This window comes from Eupeodes corollae, chromosome 3 (genome assembly GCF_945859685.1).
Source record: "Eupeodes corollae chromosome 3, idEupCoro1.1, whole genome shotgun sequence".
NCBI classification, from domain to species: domain Eukaryota; kingdom Metazoa; phylum Arthropoda; class Insecta; order Diptera; family Syrphidae; genus Eupeodes; species Eupeodes corollae.
The window spans coordinates 43184771-43212543 of record NC_079149.1 but is presented as its reverse complement, the minus strand read 5'-3'; the positions used below and the strand labels follow the sequence as shown (position 1 = coordinate 43212543).

The 27773-nt window shown below is 30.8% G+C and overlaps 1 protein-coding gene across 2 annotated transcripts in view; it reads right to left on the bottom strand.

Moving 5' to 3' along the window:
- LOC129952410 (tyrosine-protein kinase receptor torso) overlaps window positions 1–27773 on the bottom strand; it is a 122051-nt gene that overhangs the window by 16353 nt on the left and 77925 nt on the right. Inside the window, exons 3-12 of one of the 2 annotated variants that reach the window (XM_056064972.1) lie at window positions 20545–20856; window positions 20127–20364; window positions 19780–19859; window positions 14253–14424; window positions 11175–11353; window positions 6750–6885; window positions 6478–6626; window positions 6067–6391; window positions 5023–5194; window positions 326–1208 (exon numbers count right to left, since the gene is read on the bottom strand). In XM_056064972.1, coding sequence (XP_055920947.1) covers window positions 326–1208; window positions 5023–5194; window positions 6067–6391; window positions 6478–6626; window positions 6750–6885; window positions 11175–11353; window positions 14253–14424; window positions 19780–19859; window positions 20127–20364; window positions 20545–20856 — 2646 coding nt within the window. Of the gene's footprint in view, window positions 1–325; window positions 1209–5022; window positions 5195–6066; window positions 6392–6477; window positions 6627–6749; window positions 6886–11174; window positions 11354–14252; window positions 14425–19767; window positions 19860–20126; window positions 20365–20544; window positions 20857–27773 lie in introns of both variants that reach the window. The other variant, XM_056064971.1, reaches the window with a different exon arrangement.

The following is a 27773-nucleotide window of genomic DNA, read 5'->3' as shown; positions in this document are numbered from 1 at the left end:
TTAATAATGGATTATAGATTTATTGAATTTTCATATCGTTTGTAATAATTATTGGACAATCAGTGATAGTTTATATCAACAATTCGAAGATGCGTTTGGTAATGAGAAACTGTAAAAAACCATACAAAGTTTAAAAAACTTGTTTATTATATCCATAAGATGCAAACAAAGCATTTTTAGTAGTCACTTTTACTATTCGCCAAGAATTTCATTTTCATTACTATGAATTTTTGAGCTTTAAAATTTTAGAAGTTTAGTAAATCCAAAAAAAGGTAAAAACGCGTTATTGATATTGCTGTAGGAGTTTTAGAAAAAAGGAACTTACCATTCCCATTGCAACCTGTTTGGCTATTTCCAATAAGTCTGTTGTTCTCAAAGGCTCCCGTTTGGCCTCAATCGGACTCTCAGCGTTTTTATTCTCCGGTGATGTTGACAATTTTGATGATGGCTTTTCTTTGTCCCTATCCCTGTCCCTTCCAACAGTCGTTGATGTTTGTGTCGTTGTTAGATTTTTGTAATAGCCTTCATTGTCGACCGAAAGCACTCCGTTCCTTTTGAGTCTGCAATTGCATTTTGGACTAATTTTAATTTGCCCACACAATGCACTTTCACCTTTGCCAATATTTCCCATCAGCAACGATTTGGTGGCATTGGTTGTAGATGGCGATGGTGCAAGGATATCCACATGGCATTTACAAGCATTTGTGCATATATCCTCGTAGCCATAGGATTTATTGAACTTTGCCATGCGTTGTGCTGAAGGTTTTATTTGGTTCCGGTAAATGTTTAGTTTGACACCATTCACTGCCGCTGTTGCTGAAGGCGGTAAAGGTGGAGGTGGTGGTGGTTTTGGAAGTGTTGAAGGTGGTGGCAGAGGTGGTGGTGCAGGTGGCGGTGGTGCAAATTGTGAAAGCATCGCAGTTGTTTCATTTGCTGGGGATCGAGCATAAGCCGTCGATGCATTACTAGACACTGAATTGAAATTTTTGTATTTTTGTTTAATTTGTTCGACTATAGTCGAATCGAAATTGAATTCGTTTTCGGTGTGATGATGTTTTTGAGTTTTTTTAGCTGATGCTGTTGCTGATTCTCGTATGGAATATTGTTTATTCTGATGTTGATGATGGTGTTTTTGGGACCAATTAAAGGTTGGTGCCGGATCTTTCATGGTGCAAAATGAGAGTTCATGGAGATATTTCCATTCATTTCTGTTTGAAAGAAAAAAAATTGTAAATGGAAGCATACGTTTATAATCGTTTGAATATGGAAGTGAGGATAATTTACAAAACTTAAATGACAGCAAGTACTTTTGGTTGTATTGAATTAAAAGGCTTAAAATTGTTTTAACTATTTTTTTCATAATCAAATTTGAGGAGCCAATTTTTATTTAAAACTTTTGGTTAACAAATGAACTTATGTACATACGCATGCATATATGAAAATAAGTCATCAAGCCACGCTTAATATGAATTGTCAGCCTGAGGCAAATCATGTAAGCTTTGATGATATTGTCAAGTGTAAACATTTATTATTAAACAACAGTTCAAATGTTTTTTTTACATCTCTTTTCATAATTTAAGTTTAATCACATTCTTTTATAGCTGTGAAAAATAGGTGCACATTCTGAGCTCGATCTTCAAATTTGAATATCAGTTGAAAAAATATGGGTTTTATAAATTATTGAAACTTTTCATTGGAAGCTATTTAATTGGTCGGATTTGTCGAAAATTGAAAATGTTGACATTTCTTTACGTTTAAAGGCCCCTACATAATCTAAATTAATCATTTTTAGTGAAGTCTGTAAAAGCGTGTGTACGAATGTGTGTACACGCATGCTTTGTTTAAGAACAAGTTTTGTTACCATAAAAAATGTTAAAGTAAGGCGACTTTAAAAAAAAGGCATATGTATGTGGCGGACATTTTTTTTTATTAAAAGTAAGAAAATCTGTCATACATATTTGTAAACATTTGTTCTTTGCGCTACGCTATCGTATTTGTCTTAGCATGGTTATATGTAGTTTACGTTCTTGATATTGTGTTTTAATCGGACCAGTACTTCCTAAGATAAGAGCGTTCAAACAAACAAACAAACAAACAGATAAATTGGCAAACTCTTTAGCTTTATAATTTTATATAAAATATAAACTTGTTAAAATTCGTTAAAATTTTTAGCAAAAGTCTATTGACAATTTTTAAAATGAAAAATAAAATCATTTCTAAAAATAATATTAAGCTGAGTCTTTAATATCTCGACAGAAAACAACTCATACTTCAAGTTTTGATTGCATACTTTCTGAAATTTCAAAATCCCAAATTTGTATCAATAGTATTCCAGTCAATATTTAATAATGTTCTCTATCTCAAACCCTGAGGTAGTTGAGTGATTTGGAAGCTATACAAGATTATAGCTGAAAAACCATATTTACATTAAATTATTATTACTGTTGATTGATGGATTTTATCCTTAGAGGATAAGGAGATAAAGGATCATCTAAATTCTAAGTAAAGGTGTGAAAAATCAATTTTAAACAATTCACCTTAATGAACAAACATTTTCAACTTCCATAGTATCAAGAAATCACAATTATTTACTAAAAATTTTAAAACCAGAGTAAAAGTAATTTATCACCTTTAAAAAAATAAGACACCTCTAAGGAATTCGATTTCCACAGATTCAACTAGTTAACGATGATGGATGGACTTCCATTGATTCTGTCAACAGAATCTACCCGCTCCAACTTTGTTTAATCAAAAGCCTTTACAGGAGATGATGACAATATTATAATCTAATTCTATTGTTAAGAAAAAGGAAGCTTAACAGTAAGGAGCGAAACTAAGTGCTCAGTTGCACATTTTCAATGGAAATTATAACTAATTAAAATTTAACTTTTGAAATAAATAATTAGTTATATTATAAATTTCAACTTTCATAAGTTGTGAACAAAATTTTGTCGCACTATGTTTTTTTAGAGTTAACTAACTTTATATATACTTAGCAAAGCTCTCATCAGAAATCGTCTTTAAGTGTTTTTCCTACATATTTAACCGGCTGATAACCTGCTGTTAATGAGTGGTGAATACTAACATTTTAAATTTTTGGTGGAATGTTTTCTACGTTTTTGAAGTAATTTTTCTGGCACTTAACAAGAAATTAATCCCCACAAAATATTTACCTCTTTAAGATTTAGCACCATTTTATTTGAGATTGAAACTAAAGTGTTTATAAAGAAATTTTATTCGCGCCACTTTTATATTGAATGTCGCACTTTTAAATTGCAAATCCTTCAGTATGAAATAAAATCATTGATGTTTAAATAGATTTCACAGAAATTCTTTAAAACAATATCGACATTAAGATTCATACATCAAATCCCTCAACAACAGCAAGACAGCAAAAATACTTAAAATCTTTTGATAAAATATCTATCTATGAAATATCACATCTCAAAGATCAATATTAATTTTAACGATGATGGTATCAAATCTTGTTCAATTGAGGTTTCCAAAGAGAATTTTTCCAATCAGTTTGGCTTTTGTTTGACAACGCTGTCAATATGGAAAAAAATATGGTATGGTAAGTAAAAAAAGAAAATAAAAGGACAAAGGACAATCAACAATTCAAAAATAAAAAATACAAATATGGTCTCTGTGCCGTTCAATAAAATCTTCCTAAGTTCATGTTTTTTTTTGTTTTTTTTTTTAAGTCATGAAAAGGGACTTTCAAATGACAAGAAATGGAAAATGTTTGGTGCTTGAGAGGTGTTTTTTCCTTATTCAGAAATAGAAGAATATTGAAATAAGGAATAAGCTTTCATATAGAACTTGAATTCCTTTACATGATTTATTATGACACATTTTCATCGCGTTTTTTTCTAAAAATGGAATTTTTGAGTGATGAGGGTAAAAATAAAACACGTTAATGTATTCAGTGTTTTTTAGGAATTCCCAAGAAAATAAGATCTATGAGGAATTTAGTGGGGAAACTCTGTTCGTAAAACTGAAATGCTTCTAAGAAAAGGAGAGACTTAGGATATGCCGCATACTGATAACTTCTCATTCGAGTCTTTAAAATTTTTCAAATGATACATTTTGTAAGAAGTCACGTTGTCAATTAAAAATCAGTGACTTAGCTGCTTCCCGTCGAAATAATTGAAAGGTTTAAATAATTTAGTGTTTTTTTTGGTAAGACTTCAATGTTTATAAAAAAAAGGTCAATTTCTTCAGAAATTTTACCGATGAAATTTTTACCAATTTGTTGAGGTATCTTATTAAAATTTTGACAACATTATTGTGTTTGAGGTTATTATATTTTTAAAATTTGATTTTAATTGCTAAAATAAGAAAAAACACTCGTAGAGACTTCTAAAAGTCATTTTAATGAATAAGCTTTGGTATAAATTATATTAGACAAATGGGCTTTACTGCTAATATTTCACCACCAAATTCATTCCATGCAATTTTATGACCATAATTAATACATTTTTGATTTGGTTGTAAGGCATTGGCATAGACTTCAAAAAACCTAAAGGTGTTAAATCACAAGAATTCAAGAAACAGCACGATCAGGAAACTTTTCTGGGAAAAGTGCTGATTAAAAAAAGTTTTTTATTATTGGGGTGAAATTTTGAAAATACTGAACCGTGATAAAATAGTAATTTTTACTCGTCAAAAGCTGCCCAAGAAGCAGGCTATTCAAAATAAAACCTCTTATCGGAAAACCTAAACCATCTGCAAAAAAAAAATCTACTTGATGTTGATGTCTCTGTCCGTTGTTGAGTAATGCTCTTAACAAGAAAGTATCCACAAACGTACAGTCGTACACCCCGATATCTTTCAAAAAAAATCATCGAAATGGATTATAAGGACTTTAAAAACGTCGAAAATTGTCTAAATTTTTTAATTCGACAAAACGGACCGATTACAATAGCTTTCAATGAGAAGTAAATAATATAACTAACTTAGTTTCTTATAAAAGTAAATATATATAAATAGACTTTTTTTAAATATTCTTTTTTATTTTACCTTAAAAAGAAGAGTAAATTTCCAAAACTACAATATTCAGTCAGTAGTAGCATTTCGTTGCATTTTCTCGTATAATGTCCAATAATTCCAACAATATTTGGATGACGACCAACAGATTTCATTACTTCTATTTCACGTTTAAAAGCCCGAACATCATCCACCGATGGCTGATCTGTGATTAAATATTAAATAAAATTACATTTAAAAATAAAATACAGCAGTTGGAGGATAGGAAAAAGTAACATAGTCTGTCTTCTGTCTTCGTTCTATTTTTATTTTCTTGTATATTTCTTTGAAATCAAAAAAGAAAAGGCAAATAGATTCTTGGTTCTGGAAAGCCATTTTGTGATCTTTTCATTTCATTCGATTGAATTAAACATTTTGATTGAATTAAACATTTTGCACATTATAAATATTGTCACTCTATTTCGTTGGATATTAATTAATATTATATGCTGAAGAAAACTTAAATAATTCTTATTTTTGGAAAGAATTGACCTTTGTAATTTCTTTATTACGATGCAGGAATTCCTATTAATTCAGTGACATTTATTGATGTTAAGTTAGTTTTTTCAAGTATTCTTTAAACAACAGACAAAATTAAACCAAAATAATATAATCTGCGTCTTAGGTCCAAGGCAATCCAGATTAAGATTTAACATATTTACATTCATCGAATTTTTGCGCATGAAATCTTATTTACTCAAGAAGGTCATGTCCTTTTTAAATTCAAATCTTACAGACTTAAGTCACGGTTCAATAAAAAATGTCAACATTATTTTTCTTCACAATAAAATTCAAGGAAAAAGAATCCAACAAATTTAACAATTGTCCATTTCTCCTATGTCAGTTCCTTGTGTACGTCGTCGACTGTTGATATAAAAATATATTTTTAAAATACAAACGTTTCTGACAAGTCAAGTCCTTTCTTTCTGTGAACCAATATCATGGTGTGTTGTTGTATTTTGAAGAATTCAATTTTCAATAATCCTCTATCATGTTATCTGTCAAAAGAATAATAAAGCTTTTTTTACGTACACTCACCTTTGAGCATTTTCACGGCTACTTCTCTGGTATTACCATCACCACCATCACTACCATTAACGCCATTGCTACCGACACCATCTCCAACATTCTGTTTGCTTTTATGATATATTCCTCTTCGCACAAGTCCAAAGGCACCTTCCCCCAAAACCTCGTAGAGCTTCACATCGCTCCTATTGACTTCCATGTCATCATTGAAAAACAGCTTCTCCTCCAAATCCAATTGAAATTGATGTGTATCATCTTGAGACTGTGGCAAAATCAGCGTTTTTGTAGGAAACTCAAATGTTGACTTTGGATCAATTGGAGCTTTTTTCTCCAATTCCTATAAAAATAAACAAAACGAATATTCATTTGTTATGAAAATTTTGAAAAACAATTCATATTTCGGTTGTTGATTCAAATTATTACCTCGAAATATTTGCAACGTTCCTGAAAGCGTTTTAATTTCGCCCTCCGATGGCACACAATAAAGGCAGTAAGTGATAAAATCGCAATGCAAAACAATGGAGCAAAAATAGCTGTACCAAGCTTCAAGATGTAATTTCTATCAGGTGATACTGCAAAAAAGCCAATAAGATCAAGGACTTCAAATTGAAAAAGGATTCAAAATTTATTAAGGTATATTTATATATGTATTTCAAGGATAAGAAATGTATGAATATATTTATAGGTTTACGTACCAGAAACTAAATGGGGTTTGTTTGTTGTTTGGGTGAGAACTGCTGTTGCATTGCCACCGGGTGTACAGGCAGTAAGATGGATTTCGAATAAAAGTCCATTTAATTTGATATTCGGGATGAAGTACCAAGTTTCGTCCTACAAACGAAATTGAATCTCAATTAAATTGATATATTAGGCATGAAAGTAGAATTTATTGTGTTTGCCATAAATATAATTTAAAATTATAAATAATACGGTTATTGGATACAACTATTTCATTTAAATGATAATTTCTTTGATTTGGTTTAGAATTGATAATGCCATGATACTCAATTTAAGTGAGTATTAAATATTGGTTACTTTCATGTGTATCTCAACCCCTTTAAAAATGATAAAAATTACCAAAAACCAAGTTCTTAAGCACAAGTTGAATCTCAAGAAATATCTCTTAACAATACGTTGTATGATGATTTTGACAAGTAACAATTTTGCTCTTTTAGATACAATTTAAGGCATCTTACTTATTTTCATTAGTTATGAGGACTCTTTATTTGAATTTAATAATATATTTAATTTAATAGTTTTGGAAAGCTTATTTGCTCAAAGTTTAAAAATACCCGTTTTCAACATTTTTTTATTTTTATATTTAAAAAACTTGATATAGTTAAATTGTTTAGTCAACAGATTCGTTACAAGAACAAAACTTACTTTCAAATCCGTTCATTTAGAATTTTATAAGACGGGTGAAATCGAAAAAAATTTAAAGTTTTTTTTTCCTCGAATATTATATTAAATTACTAGCTGACCCGACACACGTTGTTTTGTCATATAATTAATTTCTAGAGAATATTTTTTAGGATGTGGTATATGTATAAGTGGTAGAAATAGGTTATGTTAGGTTGAGGGGCTGACAGTTGATGTCTTTACCGTCACAGTCAGATCAATACATATCCATTGTGATACCCGTGAGTATTGCTACTCAAGCTAATAAGAAAAACCTATGTGTTCAGTTTGTCAAGCCATTTAGTTTCTTCCTTTGATGGGAGAGTGCGGAACAGTGACATAGAATGTGCGGAGTGTCGTCATGCACCTCCTCGTCACCGCATCCTCTGCATAGACCATCTGAACTGATCCTCATCTTTTTCATATGATAACCTAACAGATTATGTCCGGTGATTATTCTTACAAGAGATTGAAGTGATCCCTTGTGTAGCTGCATAATTCTTTCCGTTCTTTGTTTGTTAAAACAGGGCCAGATCTTTCTTATAGTGCCGCAGGTGTCAAGAAGGTTCCACCTTTCATCGTCCTTGATAATTATGTTTTCATATTTCCTGTTTTAAATAACAAGTAGGGGTGCTAAATAGCTGAGCTTGGCTTACGTCAAGCATTGACACTAATCTTGCTAATTCATCGACTTTCTCGCTACCTAGTTTATTGCTGTTGCCTGGGACCCAGCAGACTTTAATTTTGTGCTGTGCGCCAAGAATCTTAAGCTCTTCGTGGTAGCATGAAACAAGCTTTGATTTTACCTCAGTTACAGTAATCGCTTTTATTGCCGCTTGGCTATCAATGTAAAAGGTGATATCAGCTCGTGGTATCGCCATCATTAAGCTGTTGTCAAGACGCTACTGTAGTTTGGATGCCTAAGCGAGGCGGTTAGCTTGAGAGATTCAGAACAGAAGCCTGCCCCTGCACCAGTGTCCATTTTAGAGCCATCAGTGTAGATAGCTATTGACGACTCACTGGAGTATGGTATATTATCTATCTATTCCTCTCTGCTTGGGATAGCAGCCTGGAATGGTTTATGAAAATAAAGTTCGGGTATTTTATAGTCTTTTGAAGTACTATGGCCCATAATTTTATGAAGGATCTGGGCATGTCCTATGGAACTGTTTATCCAGTCTTTAGTTTGACTAAGTCTCAGGGCACTTTTGGCCGCAGGTTCTTGAACAAGGATGTCTAGGGGAATTAGATTGAGTATAACTTCCAGTCCCGCAGTTGGAGTGGATCTCATTGCTCCCGTAATGCCAGTGCACGCAAGTCTTTGACCTTTTGTCGAAGTTTTCAGGTTCGTGCTCTCTTCTAAAGCTTTCCACCATACCAAATTACCATAAGTTAGTATTGGTATAATTATTGATAAATGCATCCATCTGGGGTTTGGTCCCCAGGTTTTCCCGAAATTTCTATTGCAGGAGTAAAGATTGACTGTCAGCCCACAGTTCCTAGTCCATTTGCTTACCAACGAGATGGCGTATTCGGTTTGTTTACTGATAGTGGGTAGGAACCCAGCCGCTAGTAATGCAAGATCATCAGCGTAGGCTATTATCCTTACTCCACTTGATTTCAATTTAGAGAGTATGCCGTTCATGACAAAAACCCAAAGTAGCGGTGAGAGAACTCCACCCTGAGGGGTGCCCCTGGATGTGGTTACCCTCACTCTTTCTTCCGCTAGCACAGAGTTAATTTGTCTCTTTCTGAGCACACACATTATCCACTGTGTTATTGCCTTTTCGACTTTGTGGTCGTGCAAGGCTTGCTTTACTGTTTCGTTCTTCACGTTATTGAATACTTCCTTAATATCCAAGAACGTTGCAAGGGTGTATTCCTTGTCGTTCAGTGATTGTGACGCTGACAACACTGTGCAATGCTGTTTCAACGTTTTTTCTTTTAATGTAGGCATGTTGAATTACGAATCAATAATCGTGCAGAAATCGGCGGGTAATTTTATGCATCCAGTTTCATCTGTAGTAACTTTTCCGTAGCCAATATCCAACAGTTGTTTTGAGAATGTTTCAGCAGAAGCGTCTGTGTTATTTTGAATATTTAGTGGCAATTTAAATACTGAATGAGCTGTTCTGCCTTCATCCAATAAAGTTGCAAATAAGAACTGTTTTGCCAGTTCCACCTGATGCATCAGAAAAAAAGAATCCACTTTGTCCTGACGAAACTGCGAGCATGACGTGGTCATAAATGATTATTTATTCTTCATTCATTAGTAAGTGGTAAGTTGGCAAAGTTAATGCAGAGATCCTCAATAGCAATAAATGCTTTATTGTACATAGTGTCACTGAATACTATCGTAAGATCGTTGCACTGTGTACGATGTTGATCCAATAAAACCTAAAACCCTATTCTCAGATCTAACGAATGTATATGAAAAATTTTATTGAAATTGGTTAAGACGTTTCGGAGGAATATGGCAACTAACACTGACAGGAGAATTTTATATATAAGATATAAATATTTCAACTGAATATTGAAGAAAAGGATATAGATTTGGAAAACTATCATGAATTTTATTGTGATATCTCAAAAACCATAATTTTGAAGTCGAATTTGAATTAGGTGGTCTTAATAAAATCCGTTGGTTATAGCGCAGTGCTATCTTTTGTCATTAAAACGTATCAAACTTTCATTTCTGCTTTCTATAGTGCCTTTCATCGTGAAATGAATCAGTTTTTTTTTACCTACTCTATACTGATTAGGCGATATAAGAAATATTGTGCCAAATTCGAAGTACTGAGTTTTTTTTCAGCCACACATCGAGAATGTGTCCCAATTCTGTTTTTATCTCCCAAGCACTTCAATCAGGTATACAAAAGTCTACATTTGATTTTCAAGGTTTCACAAGAAATACACTGTTAAAAAAACTGTTCGAAATACAATTGCAGGAATAATTTATGATTTTTCCCGATCTATCTACAAGTTTCATTAAAAATTGGACTCAATTTAATGAAATTTGCTTCATTTCAGTACTTCTTTTCTAAACTTTTAAAGAGATAAATTGTTTTTTAAAATCAGCTTTGATAAAAATCACTCCATATTTTGTTTTTATCTTTAAGCGTTATACTTCTTGAAAAAAATACTTGCAGCATAGAAGTGATGGACATTTATTCGATGTTGTAATTAGTTTTTTAAATAAAGATTTGTAAATATTTATTAAATCTTTCAAAAACTACGCATTGGCACGTGTTTCCTTTTTTGTTTGTGATTTGTTGCCACAAATTCTTAGATTTAATTTTAATATCGGCTACTAATATGAATTGATTAATATTTTAATTTAAGGTACATAATAAGCTTAAATCTATAAATTTAATCAACCTTTTTTTAGATGGGTCTAAATTCTCACATAAAAATAATATCCACCTACAAAAGCCCAAGGCTTACTAACATATATATTCAAATTACTTTTTAAGAACCTCCCTTGCATAGAAAATAAGTAGACCATTTTCATATTTTCATTTCCTTTAAAGTACATATTTTTCCAGATTTACACTTGCTTGTAGGAGGGGATAAATATAATGATAGACATATTTTATGGAAATAATATTCTTAAAACCTCTTTGAATATATTATGGAGGGAAAATAAAAAACAAATAAATCTTATAATAATATTTTAGTAAGTTAAAAGTAGCAACTTTTGACACAAAATCATTTAAATTTACCTTTGATACATTATAATCGTACTTCTTAACACTGTGCGTTCGTAATTGATCAAGATCAAGCAATCGCAAAGTGTAATAGTCTGGTTTATAAATTGGATGCTGCCAGCTTATGTTAAGTGAGAAAACATTTGGCAGGAGGAAGTGCTCTGTCACAGAGAGTTCTTCTGGCTTAAGAGGATCTGAAATAGTGAAATAAAAAATAATAATTTTAAATGATGAAACCGATATATGAACTCGAAATTATACTAAATATAATATCGCAGGTGTAAAGAACTAAACCTAACTAATTGAGTTCTATTCTTTTATGCCATACCTTAAATTATATTTAACTTTGATACCAATTAAAATAGATTTCTACAAAAGAGAAACAAAAAACTTTATTTGGGCAAAGCGCCACAAAAAAGCAATATTTATTAAATATCTTGGAGTTCAGTATCTTTTTATTTTGCTGGTATCACAAAAGCAACTTTTTATCTTCTTTGGTTATAGCTGTTGTAGTTTTAATGATTTGTACCCATGGCATGATGGTTAATGCGTTGGACTATTATCCCGGAGGTCTTGGTTTCCCTGCCTATGCCATCTAGAGTTTTTTCCACTGGTACTGCCTCTTGAGAGAAATTGGCAAATTCTCCTAGAGTAATCCTTGTCATGAAAAGTGCTTTCTTAAATTGGCCGTTCGGATTTGGCTTAAGACTGTAGGTCTCCTAAGTCCCTGACAACAGTACTCGCATACAGGAGTGTTTGAGTGTTGTTCTAAACGGACTGTTGTGCCATCACCCAATTTATTAACTTCCCATAGGAAGTTATTGTAATTTTGACATTTCTCGACGTTTCAAGGTCCCTAGAGTCGAAATAAAAGATTTTTAGAAATATGTCTGTGCGTGCGTGTGTACGTGTTTTCAATTGTCCGTACGTTCGCGCCGTTTTATCCTCGTCCATAGCTCAAGAACCAGAACGTACGTACACACGCACGCACAGACATCTTTCTAAAAATCTTTTATTTCTACTCTAGGGACCTTGAAACGTCGAAAACGCTTGAGATTAACGTAACATCTGGTAAGATTTTGAGGAAAATCAAATGAATTGACAGTTTTTTTATGAAAAATAAAAACCTAGAAAAGCAATACTCAAAGTTGGTAAAAATTGATTTTCGACTCAAATATCTTTTCAATAATTTGAGATCATACCTTCCCACTAATTTTATCTTTTAGGGAGCATTGTTTTCAAAAACCTAATCAAGAAAAGAAATAAAAACATTGATTTTCGACTTAATTATCTTTTCAAAACTTTGAGATATTGGCTTTAAACTACTTTTATCTTTAAAAATATTGTTGTGAACATTCATTAAAATTTTGAGAAAAATTGAACTGGTAGTTTTTTTTACAAAAAACAAAAACCTAATAAAAAAAACTAGGTACAAAAATTTACTTCCCATTCAAATCGCTTTTCAAACATTAAAATATTGTCTTCAAACTTTTTTTATTCCACAGAAAATATTGTTTTCGATATTCAAACAAATGTTAAAAATTGTAAAAGTTAATATCAAAGTTCGAACTTTAAGCCAGATTAAGGCTCAATTCTGGCTTAAGTGGAACATGTAAGCTAGCAGAATTATTTCTTTTTCGTCTGTACTATTATCCAAATGTGTTGATAAAATACTTAAGTCCTTTTGACAAAATAAGATGTTGAATTCTTAAAAAAAAAAACACAAACTAAACGAAATGGTGTTTAAAAACGTATGAGATGTTAAAACACCAGTCCATGGTCGTACTGCAGAAAATATTGCTTCTGTTCGCGGAAGTATGTTCGTTGTCGTGCCAAACTATTACACCTGTCGCACTAGTCGTTGATGAACATTATAAATAAAGACTTGCATTTATACGCTTACAAGGTGCAATTGACTCAGAACTAAAGCCTCTTGAGCCGTCGTCAATTGTCAGAATGGTGGCAAAAACGGCAGTAGTGGATGACCAATTTTTGGAGAAAATTTGCTTTAGTGATGAGGCGAATTTTCATCTCAGTGCATTCAAGAGTAAGGCTCTTTTCACACTACACGGTTTTGACAGTGCGGCAAAAAACCGAACAGTGACATTTTGTTAGAGGCGTGATGAAGAGCATATACGCTCTGCCAGAGCCGGCGCCAATTTGACGTGACCGTATAATATGAAAGCGTATATGCTCTTCTTCGCGCCTCTTACAAAATGTCGCCGTCCGGTTTTTTCCGTACGTACAAAGCCGTGTAGTGTGATACGAGCCTAAGGGTTAAGTTAATTCATCACATCAACGGCACGGAACACCTCGTCAAAAAATTGGAGCATATCGGATGGAGGTGTGCCACCGAGGTCATGGCGGCAATTTAGCTGATATTTTATTCCATCGAACCATACCAATATTTATCATAAGAAAAGAAAATGAAAATAATTTCCGAAATAATTTTTATTTAAAATCAACATCGCCCTTTAAAATTGCGCTAGTACTGTTTTTGGTGTTGCTTTTTTTATAATTCTGATAATTCATATTTTTTGTGTAATTAATTTCTGAGAAAACGAAATACCATTTCAAACAATTATGCCTTTAAGATTAAAAAACTACAACTAAAATGTTATAATAATATAAAAACAAAATAAAACTAATTAAACAAATTATTGTTTTAAGTGAAACCTTTTTGTCATGGTCCTGGTTATCATTGTGCATTGAAATATTACCACCAAATAAGCTGGCTTTATTTTGAGTAAGTATCAATATACTATTTATGTATGGGCATACATTTACTTTCACCACACCACAAATATTGAAAACTATTAGATTCATATAAAATTACAAAAACCATACAATTTTTGAATTTATACCACAATTTACATTAAAAAAAAATATTTAATACTCTCTTCTATTTGTATAGGGACTTTAACATACAAAATTATCTGTTTTAATAAAATCAATACAAAATGTGTGTAACCTTTTTGTTCAGTTGTAAATATTTGTTTATACTGTTTTCCAACACACCATTTATAGTTTACGTATAGCTACATACTATGCAAATTTAAATATTAATTGATTAAGAGATATAATATCACTTACCACAAATATTAAAATTGGTATTATGCATTTCAATGCATGATGGTGTTGTTATTGTCTCCCATTTCATTCCACTTTCTTTTGACGAATCATTTGTGTGCATAGCACGTATTCCAATATTATAAACTGTTGAAAATGTTAAATTTTCCAGATTGTAGGTGAAAAATTTCTCAGTCTGAAATTAAGATAAACTTTATTTTTTTTTTAAAGCACATATTTTGTTTTTACTAAATGATTTAATTTTTCATTACAATTTTATCAAGAATTGGTGAGAACTAGCACTTACATAAAATACTCTCAAAAATTCTACTATACCTATAGTAAATTAACAATTGACAAAACTTTCCAGTTCTTTTCACTTCTAAAATAGCATCCGAGTATAACCATACCTTCCTAGTCTGCTTTAAAAATGCTTTCATACTCATGGATCAAAAACAGATAAATTGTTCAATGCATATATCCTCAGGAAGACTTAATTTAGACCTTTCTCGGTTCAAAGAGAATGTAATGTTGAAACTGATGTTCTGATTTTTTTAGCTAGTCAAGCTTGAAAGCAAATGACTCAATTTTGTCTTCACAACTCTACCTCTTTTGGAAAAGGCACAACAGCGGAATATTCGCGTCAGTTGATTGCAAGGGATTAGATACAATCGGGGGATTTGCAAAGCAGGAATCATTTCAAAATGGTTCACCTCCAAATGATGGCTTAGCGAGAATAGCAGATTCTCTAAGCGCCCATGGGGTATCAGAACAAATTAAATACACAGCTGTGGCTAAAATAATAGGAACAAAATGCGATTTTCGGTAATATTGTCTATATATTGAGTGAGGCAATAAATGTAAAATTTATCCTCTTAATTTAAGTTGTGAATATTTTTATAATGGTTTTGAATTTGTAGTTACTGCTGGGATTTTTTTTATAAAAGGAGGAACCAACAAATAGAAACAAACTTTCAAAAGCAGTACACATTATTGAAAACTGTATTTTGTTTGTTTTCTTTGATAAATTACAACATTAAATATGATTAATTCAGGCCTAGTTAAGAATACGACTCCAAGGCATCAATTTTATTAACTTAAAAATAGATTTTCGTTATTTTTGTAGTATAATTTGATTAATTATCTGGAAAAGCATTTTAAGATGTATATTTTCATAGGAAGCATTTATGTTTGTAAGGGCCATTAATTTTATATTCGAAAGTAAAGATTAATCAAACAAATCGCATGATCTTAGTAGTCAGCGTTATTTTTATGAGTTCGATTTCTAGAACTAAACATTTTAATTATTAAATATTAATCTTGAAGTTTTAAGGTCCTAGAATCAAAATCAAAGGTTCTTAAGAGATGCCTGTGTGTTTGTTTGCCCTTACTTTGGGAAATGTTTTTTCCTATGCCATATCTCATGAGCCAGCAGAGATATGAAATGCAAATAAGTTTTGTGTTACAGATAATAGTATTTAAAGATGCAGAAAGGACTTTTAGAAAAAATATTTGTTACTGCGAATTTCTTGGGCGAACAAAATAATATTACTTCCAAAACAACTTGTTTTTTTTTAGAAAAACTTAAATGACAGATTTTTACAAAAAATTAAGACCCAACCAAAAATATAACTAAAAGTTTGTTAAAATTGATTTTGAACTCGAATATCTTGGCAACAATTGGAGATATTAAACGGCAAAAAGGATTTACTACGAACACAAACTTGGAAATTCTACATCAGACAAAAGGTTATGGAATAAGTTGCGGGAAATCGGTAAAGGGAAAGTTATGCTCTTAATTTAAAAGTCACCACCTCACCTCCGTCAATGGATGTAATTTCAGCTATTGAAGAGGAATTAACTAGTATAAACAGCTGCTTCAACTTTATTAGAATACAAGAGGAAGATATTGTGGAGGCAATATTATCCATCAAATCAAACGCTACAAGCCTGGATTTAATGGAACCTAAGTTCGTTAAACTACTTCGTTACTGCCATATTTACTTCGCTATATTACTCATTTATTTAAAAGTTTACTACCCATGTCAATCTGGTTTTCGTCCAAAGCGCATCTGAAAATCAGCCTTACTTTTCGTGACAGTTAAAATAAGAATCGCAATGGACAATGATTATATGACACTGCTAACGCTTTTAGACTTTTCAAAGGCCTTTCAAACTGTTAGCCATCCAATTCTGTGTAAAAAGCTGCGGAGAAGTTTTGGTTTTTCCTTAGAATCCTGTAAGCTTGTTCATTCGTACCTAAGCGGAAGACAACAATGCGTGGTTCCAAGTGAACGTTCTTCTTCCTTTCTCAATGTCTTAGCTGGAGTGCCTCAGCGATCTATCCTCGGACCAATCCTCTTCTCACTATATGTAAACGAAATGTTGATTAAAATTGTCTGATTCATATTTATTCTGATGGTGTACAGCTCCTTATAAGTCGACCCTTTGTAGCAAAAAGAAACTTTGTTTAAATCCTCTCAAAACAACAGCTCTTCCGATCTATAGCAAAACCTTTGATTTTTTGGTCCTAAACCCCTTAAAGCTTGAAGGCGAAATCATTGACTATGTCAGTACTGCCAGAAATGTAGGGATAATTTTCAATCGTACCCTTACATGGAACGTCCACCTCAATAGTGCTATTGGAAAAGTCTATGATAGTCTTCGTGCTCTTCAGTTCACTCGAAGTTTCATCCGTACAAAAACTAAATTGGTACTTGCCAAAACTCTTTTACAACCTGTTATGTTAAATGCATGTGAAGTTTTTTGCAACTTGGACTATTCCACTAGCCGCAAATTAAATGTTGCATACAATAACATTACCCGCTGCGACGATATGACCACATATCAAACTTTGCACAACGTTTATCTGGCTGTAGTCTTGACAGTTTACCAAACTTCCGATCGATGAGCTATCTGCATGAAATCATTCAAACTCAACAACCGGATTATCTACATAACAGGCTGAACTTCACTAGTTCCTCAAGGTCCTTTGATTTTATACAACCTCGATTTAAATATCTCACTACTGAGAGTCAATTTTTTGTCCATGTTACAAGCCTTTAGAACTCCCTGTCCACCGCAATGAAAAGTATAAGAAGCGCGAATAGGTTTAAATCTTTAGTTTTCAATTATTTGGCAAATCGTTGATAATATTTATTAGGTAAGTCCTCCTCTTTCTCATTTCCTTTTTCTTTTTATATTAACTTCCCATAGGAAGTTATTGTAATGGGTCCGATTTGTCAAATTGAAAATTTTGACATTTCTCGACGTTTCAAGATCAATAGAGTCGAAATAAAAGATTTTTAGAAAGATGTCTGTGCGTGCGTGTGTACGTACCTTCGTACGTCCGTACGTCCGTACGTTCGCGACGTTTTTTCGTTGTCCATAGCTCAAGAACCAGAAGAGATATCGACTTCAAATAAATTTTGTTATACAGATAATAAGGCAGAAAGATGCAGAAAGGGCGCTCAAGAAAATTGCGTGGGTGGTTTTTTCACCATAGCAGTTTAAAAAAAAGGTGAAAATTTTGGTTAACCCTAAATATCTTACGAACTAAAAACGTTAGAGACTTGAATTAAATTTTATATAATAAATTGTAACGTGATCTCAAAGAAATATATTTTTTGAAAAAAATCTATCTAACGGTTTTTTTTATAAATCAAAAAAACTGAAAAAAAAATTTGTCACCTCCAAAATTTAACGACCAAAATATAATTTCATCTCCAAAACAATTTTGAGCAACGGAGAACAATGTTTTTGAAATCTGATAAAATTTTGAGAAAAATCTAATTGACAGTTTTTTTTATAAAAAATAAAAATCTAAAAAAAACATTACTCAAAGTTGGTAAAAATTGAATATCGATTCAAATATCTTTTCAAAAACTTGAAATTTAGGCTTAAACCTTATTTTATCTTATAACAAATATTGTTTTCAACATTCGATAAAATTTTGAAAAAAATCGAATTGACAGTTTTTTTACAAAAAATAAAAACCTAAAAAGAAAAAAGGAAAAGGTGGAAAAAATTCTTTGAGATATTGGCTTAGATTCACTTTTATCTTTCAAAAACTATTGTTTTCAACGTGCAGTAAGATTTTGAAAAAAAATCGAATTGATAGTTTTTTTACAAAAAATTAAAAACCGAAAAAAAATAACAAAAGTTAGAAAAAATTGAATATCGACTCAAATATCTTTTCAAAACTTTGAGATATTGGCTTTAATTTACTTTTATCTTTCAAAAAATATTGTTGTCAACATTCAGTAAAATTTTGAATAAAATCGAATTGACAGTTTTTTTACAAAAAATTAAAAACCGAAAAAAAAATAATAAAAGTTGGTAAAAATTGATTTTCAGCTCAAATATCTTTTCAAAAATTTTAGATATTGGCTTCAAACTTATTTATTTTACAGAAAATATTGTTTTCAATATTCAATAGTTTTTATATAAAAATCCAACAGTCCGTTTTTTCATAAAAAATAAAATCTACAAAAAATAGTACGCAAATTTGGTAAAATTGATAATAGTACATATAGACAAGCTTTTAAGCAAGAGAAATCGAGAGACGGGATGGGAAGTTATCAGTGTGGGTCGCATCCCAGCCTCTTTTTTTTCATATTTAAATTATATATTTGTAAATAGATCCTCACTTTTTTCTCTTTTTTGTAATTTAAAATTCAAATTTTATTTAAAATAAATTAATTTAAAGGCTGCAAAAATGTTTAAGACTTATGTCCTACTTTGTAAGTGATTTTGAAATAAATAAATACAAAATACAATTTCAAATCAACCATTTTAGAAAAATCCAATGGACGTATTGAAGTACTACCAAAATTTAAAACAAATCCAATAGAAAACCAATAAAAACTATTAATAAATGGTTTTCGACTCGTCTCTTGAGAACATAGATTGGGATATTGACTTCATATTTTTATATCAATGTTGTTCTTAATATTTTATAAACTTTTTAGAAATGTGGACAAACGTTCATGAATATTAGGTTATCAGTGTGAATCACAACCTCGTCCCTTTTTTTTGTCACTTTCCACTTCCACTTCCTGATGGAAGACAAAACCGTTTTTGAGGTAAGTTAGGAAATCTCCGAAAAAGTAAGTTAACTTTGGCATTTTACTTAGTCATTATAGCAATGCCTTTTAAAAGCATAAATAAAATTCTCCATTATTTATGCAATAACAACATATTTAGCTAAGTGATAAAAAACAGTTTTTATCAATAGTACAAAATGCTCCACATTTGGTCTATTAAAAAGGTCAAAGTTACTAAGACAAAATAAAAACTTACTAACCAAGTATTAAAATACAGATCAGTGAAGAAGGACATTGTTATTTAACTATGTTTCAATAATCTACCTTATAAAAAAGTGCATTTCAATTTTCGCAACTATAACGCGTGCAGCATTTTTCTGAGAAAAGTTCAATACCACTTAAATAAAGCAAACATTTCAATTTCCAACTAAAAATATCAAATTCAAATATAAACATCTTTCCAATAGAAAACAAGAAACAAAGACGATATTTACCTTATGACTTACATCTCGAATATCAATTGACGTCGCTTCCATATCCAAATGTTCTGGTGAATAACAAACAAGGCCATAGTGGCACGTCATATCTGAAACATAAATGTTTCAAAAAAAAATTGAAATAAATTGAATTAAAAAAAAAATTGCACAAGCTCAAATAAATGTATAAAAAAAAACAAAGAGCAAATTTTATATTCACTATTTGCTATTCATTTTTGATGCAACCAACAGACTTCCTTTGGTCCGGTCGAACGGTCGCTCGGTCAGCCGGTGGTGTCGTCTGCCAGTCATGTCGGTCGGTTGATTGAACGGCCGGCGGTAAATTGATTGGAATAACTCAAACCTTCTGTACTCACCAGATGATGGTTTCCATGAAATCAAAGCAGTAACAAGCTTTTCATCAGACTCATCCTCATCAAATTTCAACAAAGATATATCTTGGATCTCCTTTGGCTTATATCCTCGTCCGAGAGTTTTGAATTGCCTTCCTTTCGCAATAATTGAATATTCCTCACTCGAGTACACTACAGCCACAGATATGCTGTAGTTTGTGTTTTGGCTTAAATTTCCAATTGTAATCATATTTTCATTTGACTTTGGAAAAAATGTAAAAAAAGAAGACCGATTCAAATACAAAGCTATTTAAGTAAATATTTTCATCAAACACATGTTTTACGTGATATACTTAAATATAGATTTTAGAAAATGAATTGTAAATTTATTGAAACAGATTTAGATTTAGATTTAACATAATGGCTTTTCGAATAAACTTACCAAATATACAGAAATATCTTTTGCGTCATGAGCTAAGGAAATATTTACTATGTAAATTTCCTGAGTGTTATTGCTGTTATTGGTCTCGTTGTTTCCACTGCTTCCTTTTTGGGGGTATAATTTCGAGTTCACAGCCAAACGATGGTATTGGTGAAGGCTGTTTTTCTGATGTGGTAAAATTACTTTAAGAGTAATACTGCGATCATCGCGGCACAGTAATTCGAGGTCATGGCTTTCATTAATTTTCTTCAATTCAACATTGGTATTTGAGTTTTCGTCTGACTGGCATGAATCAAAGCAATTTTCGAAATTCTACAAAGGATGAGAAGGAAAAGAATGAGCAAATAAAATAAATTAAAATTAAGTTAAAAGTCGACTTAAATAAACATAAATATATCTATTGCCTTGGGGTTAAATAGGAATGTTTCAAAAAAAAGTTCTAACCATCAAAAAACTTTTAGTAATAATTGAAGTTTGCCATGTGAATGACAAATCAAAAAGAAAACTTCCTGTTAGAAGCCTCATAGAGATACAATTTTCATTTGGAAGAAATGCTGAATTTTAGATACCTAGTGCCTAAGTAAACAAGTTGTGCATGACTTGCGCCTAATGAAATGTGGTCAGAGCACCGGGTGGTTAGTTTTTTGCGATTAAATCAAAGTTCAATTTCCAAGGGAAATTTATTTGAATTTCAAATGTATCAGCAAAGATAAACAATTTTTGGATAGTTTTTTAAAAGTAAAAAAGCTAGGTTTTCAACACTAACACTAGTTTGAATTGAAACATACCAAAGCTGAAATTCACTAAGTTACAAAATACACTTTTAATTGAGGTCATTTCATTCTTAATATCAGGAGTACAGGATACTTAAAGAATTTCAATTACAAATTAAAAAATACGAGTGTTTTTACAAAATCAATTGATGTTTATTCTGTTGTAAAGACAAAAAAAGTCAAGAGACATTGCATTGCATTGTGAACATCTCATCAATAAATCTTTTCTCCAAAAATATCGACTGGTTTGTTGCTTTTTTGGCAGGTAGAGATAGTGTTGTCTTATTGACAATAAAATGTAGACCACATCAATTAAATTCCGGCACGATAGCGAAGTTTTCGAGTAAAGAAGGTCCAAAAACACCATCAGCCTAAAAACTGCACTAAAGAGTCTTTTCAACAACTTTGTAAATTCTTCTTATTGACTTAGGATTTCAGATTCTCAATTTCTTAGCAATATCCACAATTTCGATTCACGACATCACTAACTTGTCCCAAGAGCTCGAACTGAGGAAAGCAACATTTTTATCATTTTTGAAGTGAATTTTAAAAATTGTATTGAGTTTTTTAAGGATGTATCGTCCTATTTTTAGTAATGGTGAAAAATTTTTAGTTTTTCAATACAAAATTAAAACTTCAAAAATGAAAGCTTAAAAAAGGAGGCTATTCAAATGAAACTTCTTATTAGAAAACCATTTAGTTATTTATACTCGTATGTAGCTGTTATTGCATTGGTCGACCACGTTTTTTTCCTTGAACATAAATTGCACTTTTGAAATGAGTTTTGATGGGCTCAATTCAAATCTGACTTCAAAATTACTCTACCACGGAAGGATTTTTGAGATATTAGGTACATTTTAAAAATCAAAAAATCACATGCATAAGGCTATCTTAATTCATGAAGTAGGTTTTTTTGCAATGATCTTCCGAATCTATAAACCTTTTCTTCAATATTTCAGTTGAAATATTTATAGAATTACCTAAAATTTATTAAAAACTTCATAAGTTGTAAGATCCCCTACAAAAATCTAAAAGAAACTTTAAACTATTTATGCTAGAATGGCTTTCAACAGAAAAAGGCAAAACGGATTAAAAGTAATTTTTGTTCTTCTAACGAATCCGTCGTCTAAAAAATACTATCATACCAAGTTCTTGAATTATATATATGTACATAAAAAAAAAATACAAAAATAATGTTGAAAACGGATATTTCAAAAACTTGAGCAGATAATCAAAATAGCTGCGAGGCTCGCTGTAATTAAGTATTTATCAAGTAATAAAAGTCATGTACATATCAATACATTATCATACATAACAAAAATGATAGTTTTAAGTAAAATTGATTATGGTATATATATTTATGGCAATTCACCAAAAACTACCCTGAAATATTTGAAATCACCATATCACCAGGCAGCTCGGAGAAGTATTTGCGCTTTCCCTACTTCATCTATAAAAAATATACTTGCGGAAGCAGGACTACCAACAATCGAGGAACGTCATAGAGAATTGATATCAAAGTTAGCTGTGAAGTTAATATTTTAAAAAAACTCAGTTATTGACAAGGACATTTATCAGTCCATCAGACATAATTCTAAGAAACGTATCCAATTATCAATAAGCAAAATCATAGATAAAGCTCATGAAATGGAACTCCAGTTTAAAAAACTACGAAAAATACTTTTATATTACCCGCCATGGCATATAAAACCTGATTAAATCCTGATGAATTTGGCCCACTACAATAAGCAAATACCAGCAACGCAGTTTACTGCTCTTTGTTCTCCGATATCTCATCTGAACTTAAAAAAGACGGTTGGGAATTCATCTTTACAGATGGATCCAAATCACTAAGCCATACGTCGTTTGCCGTCACATCAGAAAATGGTTTTATTCTGCGCATTGGTTCCTTACCGGAATCAACATCAATTTTCACGGCAGAAGCATTTGCAATTCTACATACACTAAAAATAACTATGGAAAACAGTGGCAAATTTAATATATGCTCAGACAGTATATCTGTCTTAAGAGCTATAAACAATCCAAACAACAACACTGACCTAATTTCCTCCATAAGAAACAAGATTGCAATGATCCCAAGGAAAATAAAACTGATGTGGACTCCTGGTCATTTAAATATCCGTGGCAATGAGAAAGCCGACAAAGTAGCAAATTCGTCGAAAGAAGCACCAGTATTTCAATTCAATGCATTCACTAAACAAGACCTTAAAACTCGGATTAATAAAAACTTAAAAACTTTGCAACAAACTGAATGGAGCCTTTACCACCATCATTATAAAAAAGTAAACCCAACGAAATCTCCCTACGAACCTGCCAAAACGCAAAATCACAAACTTTGTACGCCTCAGACTCGGTCACACTTCAACAACCCACCAACACCTACTCCCCAGAAACAACCACCCGATGTGTGTAACATGTAACACAACTTTGAATATCTCACACATCCTCGAAAATTGCCAAATCTCGAAACCAATTATGGACTCTGTTTTTAAAAATCTATCAATTTATGAAATACTAAAAAATCCTAATTCTAAGAACATCGAAAATGTAAATAAATTTATTGAAACTCTAAAATTAACTCTATAAATATTATTAAAATAAAGAGCCAATATTCTCCGCAGCTAGGCTCTTACCTTTTGTATTAGCTTGTAATTACAATTACGTGTTAATAAATAATAAAAATAATAATAATAATAAGAAGTTGGGAATCGAGGTCAGCACTTACGATTTACTACAAAAAGTAGTTCTAAAAACTTTGTAAGTATTAAATTCACAGTATGCTCAAAACATCATATTGTTTCAAATAAAGACTAATAACAAATGCGAATTTCCAGGAACTAAGTAAGATACTAAAATGATTTACTTTGTACTCCTTAAAACCATCATAGAAAGTATTGCTAAGCTATATTTTGTTCTTTTACTTAGATCCCATTTTTGGTTGGTTTTAACATTTTTTTAAAGTTGCATATTTTTTTTTTTCAAAAAACCGCATGTGATAGAAAAGAATTAAATGGGAGATTTGAATTCGAGACAACTAAATTCTTTAAAAAGTATTCTTTTGTTTGTGGTACAAAATAAAAACTTAATTTTGCCAACCTTTATAAATGGTTACGTAATATTTAAATAAACGGTTATAACAATAATTATCGAATAAAACATTTAGGGTAAATATGTACGTATTCTTTGTTTCCTCCCTGAAGTTCATAAAATGTCAATTTTCATGGAAGGATAGTTACGATATCGATAAATGGATAAACTATTAAAAATCCGAAATTTTCTTATTTAAAAACCGATATTTCAAAGTTTTGTTTCCCACAGAAAAATGTGATTTTTCCGACATTTAGACCGAAGCATTTTTTAACAAAAGCAAATATATGTATTTTATTTATTACATCAATTTCGTATGTTTTAAAATCAATCTGCAGTTAAACAGAGTTTTACGATTATTTTATAACCTTAAAGTCGATATTTAATTTAGTAATTGATACCTCAAAACCGAAATACCTCAACAAATACCATACACGAAGCAACTTTCTGTGTTAAAATTGTGATGTAAATTTGTTAAATTTTTGCTTCACTCAATAAAAACTTGACCCATATTTCTACCGACGATTAATGTTTATTTTCCAGAAAGTAAATGAGTTATAACTTCTAATATTTGCATATTTTCATATTTTTAGCTTGTTTTTTTTTACATTAAAGTTGCTTTTGTACATTCAAGAGTCTTCTTTTATGAAACATTAACAGTTTCGAAATCATCACTTGTTTGGTAGAAAAAAATCGATTCTTCAGCTTTATTTACCTGCTATTAAAAACCGTTCTCTTTAAAATGAACATTCAAAGAATATAAACCATACAATGATGGTCTACGAAGTGACGGGGAACTTAAGGAAAATTATTATTAAAAATTTCATTGGAACACCAAAATAAAAACTTAATCATTAAAAAGCAAACGCATCACAGGCTTAATTCCACTGTTTCTTAGAATAAAATCTGGTCTGGTAAGCCATACTTAATAAAAATCAAGAGAAAAATACTTCATTTAATTTATTTTTTGTTCGTATCCCTAATAGGATTAATGTGTCTTGTGTTTGACAATTTTTTTATCTTCGTAGGAAATACACACATGAAAATTCTTAAATTTCTAAAGATTAAATTTTTCAGAATAAAATTACAAAAGCTCAATATAAAAGCTAAATTTTAATTCTGCTGTACTTCCAAAACAAGAAGGTTGACGTTGATGCTTATTCTTATAGACTGTCTACAAGATTTAGATACAAACAATTTAAGAAGCAACTTAAAATGAAGATGAGTATTGAATTAACCATATTAAGAATGTTGTTATGAAATATAACAAATAATGGAGAAATGAAATGCTCGTCTGTGTTTTTGCAAATAATTTCATAAGAGTTTTAGAGACTTTATACAAATTGATTGAACAGTTTTCGAAATTGATTAAACAGTAAAGAGATGTACGCAAAATTAGTGTGTTTAAGAAAAATTAAAAATATTCTTATAAAAACATTTGAAATAATTCTGTTTATAAAATTTAATAACATAAAGAAAGCGAACAATTAAAGTCTAAGGCCATGGTTCTTAGAGAAATGTTTATGTACTAACCTTCCGGGTACCTTTCTTTTGATTTCCATATTGTTAGAACCAGCAGTGATATTAAATTCAAATTAATTTAGTTTCACAGATAAAAATTTTGCAATACAGTCTGTATTTTTCTTATTTAAGCAATTAGAAAAAATAAAATACACGTTTTGTCCTAAAATAGCTTACGAACAAATTAAGCTTTCGCAATTTTTTACATTCAAATATTAAAAAAAGATAAAAATATTTTTGGAATTATAACAAGCAAAATTATAAAGTCCTAGATTTTAAATAAATAATATTTCAAAAGAAATAAATTTCATATTTTATTTTGACTGTTTAAAAGGGTATTCCAATAAGTTTTTCACACGGTTTCTTATAACATAAATAATTATGCAGGCACCCTAAGGTTATAGCTTATTCGAGTTACCGCCTAAACAAATTTTAATTTAAAGATGAAAGTGACTTAAATAAATAAATTAATCGGTTTAGCTGGTATAAACCACTAAGCCTTGAGTTGTTTTAAATGCAACATAAATTTCATGGCAATAAAGTTCGATGATAAAGAAGTAAAGAACAAAATTCAAATTGATAAATAAGAAGGTATTTTATTATTTATTTAAAAGTCAATTCCCACTGGTTCTGTCCATTAGAGCTGAGAGAGTGGCAACCAAACCCGCATCTCTCAGTAGTAAGCGCTATTGCTTTTCAAGGCCATTTTCACCCACGACATAGCACGAAACACAACCTCTGATATAACATCATGGATATTTAATTAAAGTGAGTTTGTTTTTATTTAAAACGATACAACTTTGTTATTAAATATGTTATAAACTTAAACTATAGAATATTGTAACTTTGGACAACAATGGATAGATGGTTTTTATTTCTTTGAAAAGAGCTTTGTGCTACCTTAAACCTTTGTGTTTCATGTGTTTCAAAGAATATATACTTTTGTAATATTATAGCGACACTTTTTTTTATTTAGCACAAAGTTTTCTTCCTGCAATGTTCAAAAAGTTTCTTCCAACATATAAGAACAATTTTGTTTTCTTATATAATTTAAAATATAACTTTGCAAAACTTGTGTTTAATTTATATTTTATTGCACAAACTCTTATTTTTATTTATAAATTTATAAAAAAAATTACAAAATTAATTTTCATTGGCATCAGTTGTGAAGTAACTTATATTACCCCTAAATAAACTCAACTCAGGTTTAAGTCCCCTCAAGCTTATTCTATCTCATTCAATGATACTCATTCATAAGTAGGTATTCGCTGATTTCATAACACAATAAATACCCAATCTCAATCTCTTTTTTCTTGATTCTTATATATATATATATGTGTGTAATTTGATTCTGATAGATGTCTGAAAAAGAAAGTAAAAATAAATGGTAAAATATCTTGACAGAGATATTAACTAAGGGTAAATTTTCGATTTTGAAAAGAAGACTTAGTACAACGCACGTGGATGAGGAAAACGATAAAATTCCGGGGAGTTTATATCTTGAACTAAAGTCAAAGTTACTGGGTATTTTTTTTTCTTAAATTAAAGTTTTCAAGTGATTCCTAAGAGGAAGTATTGATTATTTTTTATATTAAAAATTGTACAAACAATTATTTTTACTTCCTCAAAAACTTGAGGGTTTTTTTTTTGAAAAAAAAATTTCTATATTGATTCAAGAAAATTAAATAATGAGACAAAATAACATAAAACTATAAGCCTTGAATTTGTTCCATCTTAAAAAGTGTACAGTTTTAAAAATATTAGAAAATTTGGTTCTATGCACGCAGATGCAGTAAATGCCGAAAATATTGTATTCACTTTGTGCCA